General features: G+C 40.0%; 1 protein-coding gene across 1 annotated transcript in view; it reads left to right on the forward strand.

Annotated features, from left to right (window-relative positions):
• The window catches only part of ANKRD44 (ankyrin repeat domain 44), a 277,984-nt gene that overhangs the window by 103,272 nt on the left and 161,653 nt on the right, over window positions 1-13,059 (forward strand). Inside the window, exon 2 of the mRNA XM_069468977.1 lies at window positions 5,399-5,482. Coding sequence (XP_069325078.1) covers window positions 5,399-5,482 — 84 coding nt within the window. The remainder of the gene's footprint in view (window positions 1-5,398; window positions 5,483-13,059) is intronic.

A 13,059-nucleotide genomic window follows, 5' to 3' on the forward strand; every position in this document is an offset into this window, starting at 1 on the left:
ATACTGTATTCAGAATGCTCAAGTATGGACAGAAGTTTAGGAATATCATTTTTTCCTTCTTGGGTATTGATCGATTCCCAACACCCACTCCTGATTAGAATGTAAGATGTTTTCTTTTAGACATGGAGTCTTTACTAAGTCTAGTCAGAAAAAGACAAGCAACACACCGGGAATTTAGAAGGAAATTCTGGAGCATCTTCTGGATGCTTCTTGGGCTTATTAAACATTGGCCATAGTTACTGACGCTCAGTGATAGCCTTTGTCACTCTACTCATCTTCCAAAGCCAATTTATTAGTCAGGCGCATGCAGCTCTGACAAAGGGAAAGTGAAGTGCTTTGTACTATGGTTTTAGCAAAAATCAAGATGGTGGTTTCCTTAGGGTATTTTGCCAGGTGGTGGTGGTGGTGGGGGGCATTAGTGACGTCACTGCTGGATGGAGTGGGTGGGTACTCTAACTAGCCAAGCTCTCTCTGTAGAACCTGTGATGGCTTCATTCTTAAATGGAGGGTGTGTCTCATGCTGCTAGTAGTAACATATTTTTTAGTGGAATTGAGGACATAATTGATTTGGAGTTTGCAGATGATGAAAATGATAATTAAGCACCTGAGTTTTATATAGCTTTATTCTTATTTACTAAAAACCTGAGCCCTCAGGGATTGATAGGAAAGTTTTTGTATGTTTGATGGTACATGGTGTGTGTGTTTACTTTTACTAAGAACTCTCTCGGAAGTTTAAGTTCTTCTCTGTCTTGAATAAAGTGGCTCCTTCAACTCCCTCACTTCCTTAATTACACAACCTGAACCTTTACTTTTATCTCCCAGGTAACAAGTTACCATCTTGCTCCCCCTAGTGGAATTGTAACTCTACTTCAAAGTTTGAGAATAACTATCACGAGTACATTTGATTTAGCATCTTATTTTTGGAAATCAAGTATTTTCAGTTTGTTTTCAGTGTGAGAGTAAAGATAAAAAAGATTTAATTGGATGGGATGATAGGGGATATGAGTAGAGAAAGTGGTTTTCTCCTGATAAGGGTTCAGTTCCAAGTGTTAGCAAGGTCAGCTGTAAAATTTATAATGGCTGCCAAATTCAAGGGCCCCTCTGTTCTGCTCTTCTATCTTAGAGGGGTCAGTTATCAGCCTGGCAGACAGTCACCTCTAGAAGGCAGCCATCAACACTCCTGGAAGAAGCAGTAGGAGGCTGGTAATTGGTGATGTTGAAAGACAAGGACAGGTCGCATTTGAAAAACAAATTCCCCTTGTGCCATTGGTAAATTAGGCCCAGGAAATATCCTTCTGCCTTGAGAATCTAGGTAAGGGACTGTGCTGATATTTGCAGCATATGGTAATCATTTCCAGTTTATAGCTGCTAAGCATGCTAGGAAAATTCTAGCAATTGAAGCTGAAATAACTGCATACCTCTCTTAAGAATTTATATTTCTTTATGGAATGATGATCAATGATTTCATGGTATCTGAATCTCCTTTTTTTCCTGCCACTATTTATTTTTCACAGGTTTAACCCTTGTTATGATTTTGTGTTTATTCAGTTTTGTAGCCTATTGCACACAAAGCACTCTTGCATTGTGTATGCTAGGGCTGAAATGTGTGAAACTTCTTAAAGAAATACCTTCATATGCCAATGCTTAGGACTCTGCTCTTGGATAGGTAAGGCTTTGCTTCTAAGCCTTATCAAGGTTAAGGCAAAAGCTACAAAAGTTATAATGGTTGCCAAATCAATGGTCAACAGAGTATATAAATCCTTGATACTTATGAGCAAGAATATTACAATTAGAATATTCTCCCTTTAAAAAATCATGTAATACAGACAGTATTTAAGTATATCTTTTTCCAAATATTTATTCTCAGGTCAGCAGGATTGGATTAAAATTCCAACAAAAGGGAATACCAAAGTGCACTCTGGGCATGTTTTATTTGGGAGTATGGAGAACAAAAAAAGAAACATGCACAATATTTAAAAAATAAATACTACTTGCTCAAGACTCACAGTAATTTAGTTCAAGAAGTACATCCATGCAGACACACAGCTTCAATTCAAGCAAAGTGTGTTATCTGTGAAGTTCCGTTTTGGACTCCCACGATGCTTGGATTTATAGTTGTGAAGACCATGATGTCACGGTGGCCACACAGCATAGCTGGGGCTAGAGATGTCCATCTAGCAAGGCTTTGGGCTGTGGAGAACAGGCGCTTTTCTGTTCCACAGAGAGGGAAAGGGATTTGTTTGTGAATCAACATGTATCTCTATGCATATGTGCATGAGTATAGATAGGTGTGTGAACATACATGTGGGCGTATGTATGCAGGTATGCGACGGCAGCATTGGGAGGGTTCCAACAATAGCTCAGACTCTTCTTCCCAATGGCTTCTGGGAATTCTGTGCATTGGAAATACTCTACCAAGTAGCTTTTAGCAGTGCTAGGCCCAGAGGTCTTTGGGAAGGTCTACACACCACTCCCTGCTGAGGAATTGGCACTGGCATTCTTCTCTGGCAGCTTGGTCAGGGTGCCTCTTTTTGGGAACATACCAGCCATAGCTTGGAAGGCTCGCCTTCCTTGAGAAGTGTGAGGACTGAGTGAATGCAACAGAATATCTGCAAGCATTCCTCACACTCAGGAGTAGGAAGCTTTGCTCACCTCATTGTGTTCCCTGAAAGTGACTGACTAGTGTGTATTAACTCCTGGGTTAAGTTGATTCCTTAGAATCTTAACTTCTCAACTGTTGATTGACCACTATTGATTTAACCCTAAAATCTTGTCAGACTCTGCTTCTATTTAAGGTCCTACAGTTGTTGGGGTTTGTTGTTTGTTTTCTCTTAAGATTCAAAAAGGCAGAAATGCACATGTGAGCATTTGGCCACGAACCACAGCATATAGAGAAACAGGAATCAGATGAACAAGATTCAGTATTTTGTTGAAGCCCTGAATTTGTGTCTGACTCTGTGTCTTGTGTGAAATGTGGTTCTCACCATGGGGCAGATGTAACCTAGAGACTTGGTTAGTCAGGAAGAGCATGGAAGGATATCCTTGTCTTTAGGCAGAGCAACCAGCTAAGACTGAGCTAGTGGATAGCTTGTATTCTTTTTAAGACTTCTTTCCAGCTACCTAATTGTTAGCAATTTGAGAAACTATCTATACACCTTGGCAAAAAGCAAAATTGAGAGAACATCTTGGGGAAAAAAATAGATACATCTGTCCATTTGCTGGAAACTTTTATGGCAGAGGGGAAACACATGGGCAAATCCTGGCATATTGAGATATTCATCTGCAATTTGACATTTTTTACATAGTGTTTCCTCAAGGAATCTTACTATATCCTACTGATAATACTTACATTGGCCCACCAAACTAACAATAAACAGCATCAATACCTGTAAAAAAGGTAACAGGAGAGTTAAAGAAAAGAAAAGAAGGTTTAGAAGGAAAATGAGGACTCAGATTCCCAAGTAGATAGCACAGGGAGAGGTCAAGGAAGGTGGTGCTAATGATTTTACCTGAGGCCAGTGTTTGCTGCCAACTCCTAAGAATCAGGTGAGCACTTGTTAAAAATGTATTAATAGATTTGCAGTTCCCCACCCCAGATGTATTAAATCAGAATCCCCAGGAAAGGGATCTGGGAACATTATTTTAATAAGCATCTTGGATGATTCTTATGATCGTTGACAACTTGGGGAAACTGCCGTCGTCTAATTGTCTACTAGGACTACGTATTTCCAAAGGTTTTGAGTGGATATGTGTGTGCGTGTATATGTATGTAATTGCCAAGGATTTTAAAGTTTAAAAAAAATTGTCAAATATTCCACATTGGCATTGTTAAACATTTCTTAATGAAAACATCTGTGATTTGTGTAGGCTTGTATGGTTGCAGAGGATTTTCTCTTATGTTATCTCATTTGATCCTCATAACAATCCTATGGGGAGGTTGGCAGCGCTGATCACTCACCCCCGGACTGCACGTGGGAAATGGGTTCAGCATGTGGCTGGCGAGTGGTGGGGCTGGCTTTGAACAAGATCCTTCACCATGTGGGCCAAACCCAACATCAACTCCAGAGCCTACCGCTTTTCCTCTTTGTCGACACGCTCCAGTCACCAGGCTGATGACTATGTTTCTAACATATCTGGTTCTTTGCACATCCATGCGTTTGCATACCTTCTCTCCCTCTGCCTGGAATGCCCTTCCTGCCCTGTCTGCAAACTCATACTCATTCCTTAAGGTGCCTTCCATGAAGCTTTGCTGGATATACTCTTCTCTTCATCATCCTGCCTCCTACCCAAGCAGAGCTAGTTGCTCTTTCAGCTGTGTTTCCGTCACACTGTATAGATCCCTGTATTGTATGTAGAGGTCTTATTTAATGTAGGGGAGTACAATAGTAAGAGCTCAGTAATGTGCGTCTCTCGCTCCCTAACCTGCCATCACACCACTTACTCAAACAGACAGTGGATATAATCCTGTTTGAAACAGCCAGAGTGTATTAGCTAAAGCCATGGGAAGTGTTGGGGAATAATTTTGAGGGTTTTCCAAATATTGAGAAAGGAGTGTTCAGGTGGCCAGAAACATGGCCATTAGCAACCTCTAGAAATGGAATTCTTTGAGACTACTAAGGAACATTGTCTAATAAGAAGTGGAGGAATGGTGGGGGATTGTCTGTCTTAGTTTGCATGGCTGCTATAAAAAAAAAATACTACAGACTTGGTGGCTTAACCAACAGAAAATAATTTTCTCACAGTTCTGGAGGAAGTCCAAGATCAAGGGCCATGAGGGTTGGTTCCTGGTGAGGACTCTCTTCCTGACTTGTGGATGTCCACCTTCCCCCTGTGCCCTCACATGGCCTTTCTTCTGTATGAAGGCACAGAGGAGCTTGAGAGCTCTGGTGTCTTTTCATCTTTTTATAGGAACACCAATCTTTTTGGATTAGAGCCCCACCCTTATGACCTTATTTTATTTTAATTATCTCCAAATACAGTCACATGGGGGGTTAGAGCTTACAACATATGAATATTGGGGGGACACAGTTCAGTCCATACAGAAACTATATACACAAAACCACATATTTGGTGGTTTCCTTGTTGGAATTTAAATGTTTATCAAGGACAATTTCAACTATGGGCGATTTTCATGTTACACTCACTTTAGTTCATAGCCCCAGGTGAGATGTGACAATCTGTCATGGCCTTCAGATCATATTATAGTTATTTCTTTATATAAATTTCTCCCACACTGGACTTCTAGGGAGGGTAGGTCTGAGTCTTACTCATCTTCATCTGCCAATTGATAATTATTGGATAAACTTTCAGGGGGAAATATCCTCTACTCACCATTGGTATCTGAATGCAATCAAATATATTGATTGTAGTTCTAATTCCCATTCTCTTGTGTTTGCAGCCACCACTGGTCCAAGCAATCTTCAGCGGTGATCCAGAGGAGATACGGATGCTCATCCACAAGACTGAAGATGTGAACGCTCTGGTAAGAGATGCTGTGGTTTGTTAATTTGGAGCAGGGAAGGGCTCTTAACCCTTTCTGTACCGTGGACTCCTTTAGTATCTGGTGAAAGCTCTGGACTGCTTCTCAGAATACTGTTTTTAAACCCGTAAAATAAAATATATAGGGTTAGAAAAGAAATAAATTATATTGAAATAGAGTTATCCAAATGTTAAAAATCTAATTTTTTAACATTCTAATAACTATCTAATAATCTAATTTAACAATCTAATAATATATGTGCTTTTTCATCAACACATTTAAACAATAAGATACAATAGAAGATCTAATAATGACCATGATTTAAAATTAGTGATGAGCATAATTAATATTTTGAGTTGTCTGCAACAATTCTAATGTGATATGAACATACCTGTGATTTCTACTGGTGACAGAAGAAATCAAGGTACTGCTGATGCTACTGTGGTTTGTCGCCTATATCCATAATGGAAGGAAATGTAATTTTCAATCAGAAGTCAGTGAAAATACAGATGTAATATTTGGAAACTATGCCCTGCAGCAGGGGTTGGCAACCTATGGTCCGACATACATTTTTTCTACAGGCTGCCTGTTAAAAATAGTTTTTATTTGTTAAATGGTTGTAAAAAATCAAGATAAGAATAATATTTTGTGATGTGAAAATGACATGAAATTCAAATTTCAGTGTTCATAAATAAAGTATTGTAGGAACACGGCCATGCTCATTCATTTGCATGTTATCTGTGGCTGCACTTGTACTGCAACAGCAGAATTGAGTAGTTGTGACAGAGACTATGTGTGGCCCACAAAGCCAAAAGTATTTACCATCTGGCTCTTTAGAGAAAAAGTTTGCTGAGCCATGTCCTAGAGGGCCCACGAACCTGGGATCAATAGGTGAACTAGGCATTCCATGTGCCCTCTGAAGTCACAGGTAATAGATGTGTGCACTTGTGCACATATATATTTTTCTGTGAAAAGTCATTTCATCAGATCCTTAAAAGGATCTGTGACCTTCAAAAGATTAAGAACCATTGAGTGTGGAAGGTCTTGCAACAAACCAACCAACCTGCAGTTAAAAAAGGAAAAAAGATCTAGTCAATGATTTATCCTTTTCATAATTTCCTAGACCTGGATTGAACAAGCAATTGCAAACAGTACATGCTACTAATTCTCTTAATGTAGTTCAACTGCAAAATACTTAAGTGTATGAGGGAGAGGAGTTCTCTTTAAAATGTCTAGTGTTAGGTAGAAACAACAGAAATCATCAAATACATCTTCAGTCTAAGAGGAGCTTTGTCTAATCCTGTTGGCTGAATGCTTTATTCCAAAGGAGAGTCCTTTGGTGCGTTGTCCCATGGCAGTGCAGGTTGATGTGGCTTTTTGCAAAAGCTTTTGGCAGCTTCTCCCCAGCTGGCACTGAAAACAATAGGACAATGTTTTGTGACATTTTTTTTGCAAGGCAAGCACAAAGGAGGCCAGGGACAGACTACTCAAGAAGGCAGTTGGGCATTTGTCCAGCGCCTGTGGGATGTGACCTGTACTTCTGAGACGAGGCCAGGCAGGCAAGCTTGCTGTCCAGTGTTCTGACATCAGCAGAGTCTACCCAGCCGGTTTTGTGGCTAGGGACCAAGCCCAGGCAAGCCTAAGGGCCAAGTTGCTATCTTTTTCTAACAATTGTGAGCAAACAGAAATTTTGTTCCATCACACATACCAAAAAAGATTGTACTGGCCTCTGGATGGCCTTGATTTCCCTTTGGGAATGTGACAAACAGTTGTTGGCTGGTAAAGGTTAGGAGAGACTAACTTTACTTGTAAATCCAACTGTATCACCGAAGTAGTTACATAGGTTAACTACTGTAACACGTAGACCTCTAAACATATGGATGGACGTTTGATGTATGAAGTTCAGTTCTCCTATAAACAGATTAGAGGGGTGGCTCTTTTCTGCACAGAGTTCCAGGTATCAACATTCAATTCCCAAGATCCCCGTACAGATTGTCTGCAGTCCTGCCAACCCAAAGAGAAAAAAGAGCATGAAGGAAAAGCACGGAAGGATTTTTATAGGTCAGCTTAGAAGTGGCACACGTCACATCTGCTCATTTTCCATTGACCAGAACTCAGAACTCAGCCACACCTGATTACAAGCAAGGGTGGGGACGCAGTGTAGCTGTGTGTCCCAAAAGAGTCAGAGAACATGGATTTTGATGAGTAGTTAGCAATCGTGGCCACATCAGGTTTCGTCTTACAGAATTCTAGGGAATTCCAGTGATACCACTATTTGTCTATGAGGTGACTTATTCATTCCACAGTTATTTACTGAGTTGAGACTGTGTTAAGTGCTAGGGACACAGCAATGAGCTCTTTCCCTCCTGGGGCTACAACATGGAAGAGAAGTCAACAAAGGAGAAATCACACTGTGATGCATTTTTGAAAGGGAAAATTCCGGATGCATGCTATGTAAGGGGTGGGTTAATCATGAGAATCTGATACAGTACTGCCTGAACTGAGGCCTGGGGACACTAGGAATTTGCTTCGTATTTGTGGGCTGCTGGGCATGTGGCAGTGGGGAAGGGGGATGGAGGAAGGGAGAAGAATAGATGAACACGTGAGAGATTGAATGAATGAATGAATAGCACAAGGAAGGCCTGAGTTCCTTAGGTTGACGTTAGGGCTTTTTGGGAACCACAGTCCCTTTTGTTCCCCTCATACCTCTTTAGACTCCTCCCTCACCTCCCTGTGTCCCCTCCCTCAGGAGTGTATAAAGGAGATCATTTGATCCCATGCTCTTATCAGATGTGTCCTCTTAATGTCATGCTAACAACATGCTTTGCTGGGGGCGGCTTAGGTAGTTTAGGGGAGGTGGTTGTTAGCAAAGGGCATTAAGTTGTCCCAATTCTCACTTACTTTCCGATGTCTTCTTTACCACCCCGCCCCCCACACTAGCCAAAGAAACCTACCTTTCTCTCAGCTCCCGTAGTTCTTGTACCTCACTGATCACTTTTGACTACTACTTGAGTTATTTACATCTTGTTTTAGTTTTGAAGAACTACAGTTGACTCTTGAGCAATATGGGCTTGAACTGCACAGGTCCACTTATACATGGATTTTTTCAACCAAACATGCCTAGAAAATACAGTATTCCTGGGATGTGAAACCCATGTATATGGAGACTTTTTGTGTATGTGGGTTCCACAGGGCCCACTGGGGGAATAGAGTATGTGTGGAATTTGACATACATGGGGACCCTGGGACCAATCCCCTGTGTATACCGGGGGATGACTGTATGTGCTTGATGTCATGGTTACTATCTCATTCCGTCTCATTTGCTCAATCACCTAGTCCATTCCTTGGAGCACATGTTGAGTGAATGACTCACCCATTTTATTGCTTATGTTGAGCCAATTTGTGTTGACCTATATTTCATTTCTTCCAACAAGGACAAATTGTTGAACAGAGGAAGCAGCTGGTGTAGTTAGTGACCCTTAGGTCTCAGTTGTATGATTGGCAGTTCTCTTTGTAAGATTGAAGACCTGTAGATTGATCTGGGGAGCCCCTGAAGGACAGGAGGGGTCCTATGAGTCTTTCTAAGGTTTCTATGACGAGTGGCATGCCAGCGCCTGGAAATACGGGATGACCTTTGTACACTCTTAAATCCATTTAAATCGACCCAGGTATGGCTGATAACTAGAAAGATTTTAGAAGCCTCCTCCATGTGACTAACCAAACTGAGCTCAAGGTGAATAGCACCTGAATTCAAAATTTCAAAGAGTGCAGAGATTCTGAAAATCACAATTTGAATTCAATAAAGGCATCTTTGGGATTATGTCATGACAGCTTGACATGAAGAGGACAGTCTTACTGTGCCACACTGGAGGAGGGAAGAGACAAACTGACACCTTCAATGGCAAGTGACAAAGATGGGGGGAACCATGCCACATGAAGAATGGGTGAAGAGACTGGTGATGTTTTAGACTTGGAAAGGACAAGAGAGCTGTCCCAAATAGTTCAAGTTAACACTGTCAAGTTGTAATGGAACTAGACTTGTCATTATGTCATGTGGTTGTAAGCTACAGAAAATAAGATTTCAGCTCAAAACATAAGAAATAACTTAATAGAGCTGTCTGAAGAAGTAACAAGTTGACTTGGTAAGTGATAAGCTCCCTGAAAGACCATTAGACTGGACATTCTAAAGGGGACTAATATTAGCACATATGGCCCTATTCTCCTATTTTGTGCCCTTGACCAACATCGCTTATTGAAAATTTCAATCAAAACTTCTCAGGATAGCACTGTTAAATTAAACAATTAAATTGAAGTCGGCATATAAACTAGAAACCTCCTTTCCATGCCTAGATTTGGTGATGTTTAAAGACTCTTACAACTGTGAAAGACTACAGTTCCAAGATTTGTGAGTCTCATGTGATAGCAAACTCATGATGTTTATTTCTTTTTAAAGAATTTCATTAACAGAAATATACACACACTCGCATATACACACACCCCCATTATCATACCAAATAGAATTAACAATTGTTTCCTCTGTATCATTTAATACCCAGTGCATGCATGCTCAATTTTATTTTGTTTCAATAGTTTTTAAAATGTTATTTTACAGTTGGGTTGTCCCCACGTTGATTATTTTAATCCATCTATTTTATACCACAAAATAATTTTGTAAAGTTGTTAAGGTTTATTATTTGCTCTAATAGGATTTGACACAAGTATATTGGTGCATTTTGCTTACTTTCTCCAATTCGAAGATGGGAAGGGATGATATGTGACTATAATGGAATAAATCTTCAGGTGAAAGCTAAGCTTATGTCAGTAAAGAACTTACAGTAAACAAAAGGGAGAAAAACCATTAAAGCTTCAGTTTTTGACTTCAGGAATTAATTCAAATAATGGTGGTCTGCTAGTCTCAAGATCCAAGTGAGGAAAAAAAGAAACTGACATTATGTGATGAGGGGACTTTTAAAAGAAATAAGACAAATTATCAATAGTAAACTTATAATTTGTTTGTGTGTGTGTGTGTGTGTGTGTGCGCGCGCGCATGTGTGTGTTTGTGTTGGGATGTAGTAGTATTTCTTTAAAAACATGGATTATATTTTAAAAATCTACCCAGGAGGACTCAATATAACTCTACCCAAAGAACGTGATCAATTTAATAATCGTCTCTAAATTTTTCTCAGCTTGATTCTATCATGTCAAATTCCCTCAAACATTAGAAATAGAAACTATAAAGCCCAACTTTTTAAGCTTCTAGATTGCTATGTATTTTTCCTAACCTATATATATCCTACTCGACTTTTTTTCTTCTTTAAGAAAGAATTTGTTATAGGAATGAAGACCTGAGTTGTTTCGGTGGCTTAGCTACCTGGGCACCTTCTAAATTAGACCTAAATCAGCAACTGCTAGGAGTAAGGAAGCTGCAGGGAGAGGTGGCAAACTCACATCGTCCCATAACTGACAGAAGTGCCCAGTCAGTGCCTGTGATGAATGGCCCAGCTCTCGTCAAGTGCTGTGCAGGAATTCAGGCGCAGTGCGGCCCAGACATTTTAAGTTTTTAAGAGAAAATACAGGAAATCTCTAAATTGTTAAATGTTGGTTCCAAAAGATGATCTAACAATGTGCAGGCCAAAGAAAACACATCTGTGGGCCAACTCCAGCCTGCAGGCCACCGTTTTGCTAACTGTGGATGAAGACAGCAAATATTCAGCAATTAAGGTTTCTCTGGCCACTTGCATCTGGAAAGTGAAGGCCGTGGTCCTGAAGTTGAGAGCCTGGTGTTCTGGGAGCACAGTGGCCTGTGTTCTTCAAGCGTTGACAGTATTTTTGGCTCACTGGTAGGAGTGGGGTGGGGGAGGGAGGGAAGCTGGTTGTCCCTTCACAGTTCTGGAAATGGTGCTTTTTGTTCTGAGGGTAGGTGCCCATCTTTCAGCACTTGCCTGGCAATATAGTCACATCCCCGTCATTACCACCCACCCCCCTTGTTGGACCCAGGCCCAGGATGTGAGGCTGCAGTTTGGAAGCCATGACCTGTGTCCTGTAGAGAGTGATTTATGAACTCCAGACAGCACTGAGCAAGCTTCACAGCCATTTAAAAGGTGCGAAGGCAGGTCTGGTTAGCCTTGTCACTAATTATGCTGTGGAGGAAGTTCAGCAACTTGAGGCCCGATTTCTCCAGCACTGGCCGTGGAGGCTGGAGAGCCAGCCTCTGAGAGAGAGAAATCTTAACGATGGTATGCAGTCTGCACCCTCCACATCATACAGATGTGGGTGTTTTGGAGCTATGGAAACATTCCAAGTATATGGCATTAGCATTATTTTGCAATGGCTAGACATTTTTAGAGTATGAAGAAAAATCGAGCAATTAAAAGATATACCTAGCAAATAGCTTGAGAATTTGAATAATCAATGATGTGATCCTTTCTTCACATTAGATATTCAATTTGGGGAGAGGATATAAATGTGAATAAATGAGGCACATTATTCTTATACGGAAAGAAGACAATCATTAAGATGGCAATTGTTTGAAATTAATCTGTAAATTCAGTGCAGGTGAATTGGGTGGTAGGTGTTGGGTTGGGGAAACTTTACAAAGTAATTCTGAACTTTATCTAGAAGAATAAACATGTGAGACTAGCTAGGAAATTTTTGAAAAAAATTGATGAGGGGAGAGTTTCATAAAATATTAATATATTAAAACAAATTATTGAACTACAGCAATCAAAACAGTGTGTTACTGGCACAGGAATAGACAAACTAGTGGAACAGACTAGAGAGTTCAGAATTAGAACCAAGCGTACATGGACATTTGGCATAGGATAAAGTAGCATTTTCAATCAGTGGGGTTGAGGTGGGTTATCTGATAAATGGTGTTGAGACAACTGCTAGCCAGATGTAAAAATATAAAGCTGAATCCTTACCTTTTTTTTTTTTTTTTTTTTTTTTATCAAGACGGGGAGATATTTTTACAATCATAGTATGGGGAAGGACTTTCTAAGCATAATAACAAAGATGAAAACCATGTTAGAAAAGGGTTTACCTTTAAATATATAAAAACTAAAGACTTCTATATATTAAATCATAAATAAGGTTAAAAGATAAACTAAAAATATGTACAATATTTGTGAAAAATGTTGATATTCCTAACATACAAAGAACTCTTTAAATTATTTAGAAAAAGATAAACACCCAGATAGAGAAATGGGCAAAGAACATGCAGAGGCTACACGTACTCACTAAAGGAAAAATGTAAATCACCAAAAAATATATGAAAAGGTGCTCAATCTGATCCTCACCTGAAATCTAAGAACTCAAAACAAAAAAACCATACAGCGTCATTCTTTACCCATCATATCAGCAAAGGTGAAAATCAGATCTCGACCACTCTGTTGCCTTTTTGGGGAAAATAATTTGTACTGCCCTTTGGAGGGCAGCTTGGCAGTATGCGTCAGCATTCTAACTGCACAGACGCCACACAGGGGAATTTACCCTAAAGAAAACGATTGCTCAACTATATACACAAAAAGATGTTTGTTGCGGTGAGGTTTATATTAATAATAACAAGAAATTGGAAATAG

This window comes from Eulemur rufifrons, chromosome 1, assembly GCF_041146395.1.
Source record: "Eulemur rufifrons isolate Redbay chromosome 1, OSU_ERuf_1, whole genome shotgun sequence".
In the NCBI taxonomy this organism is placed as follows: Eukaryota; Metazoa; Chordata; class Mammalia; order Primates; family Lemuridae; genus Eulemur; species Eulemur rufifrons.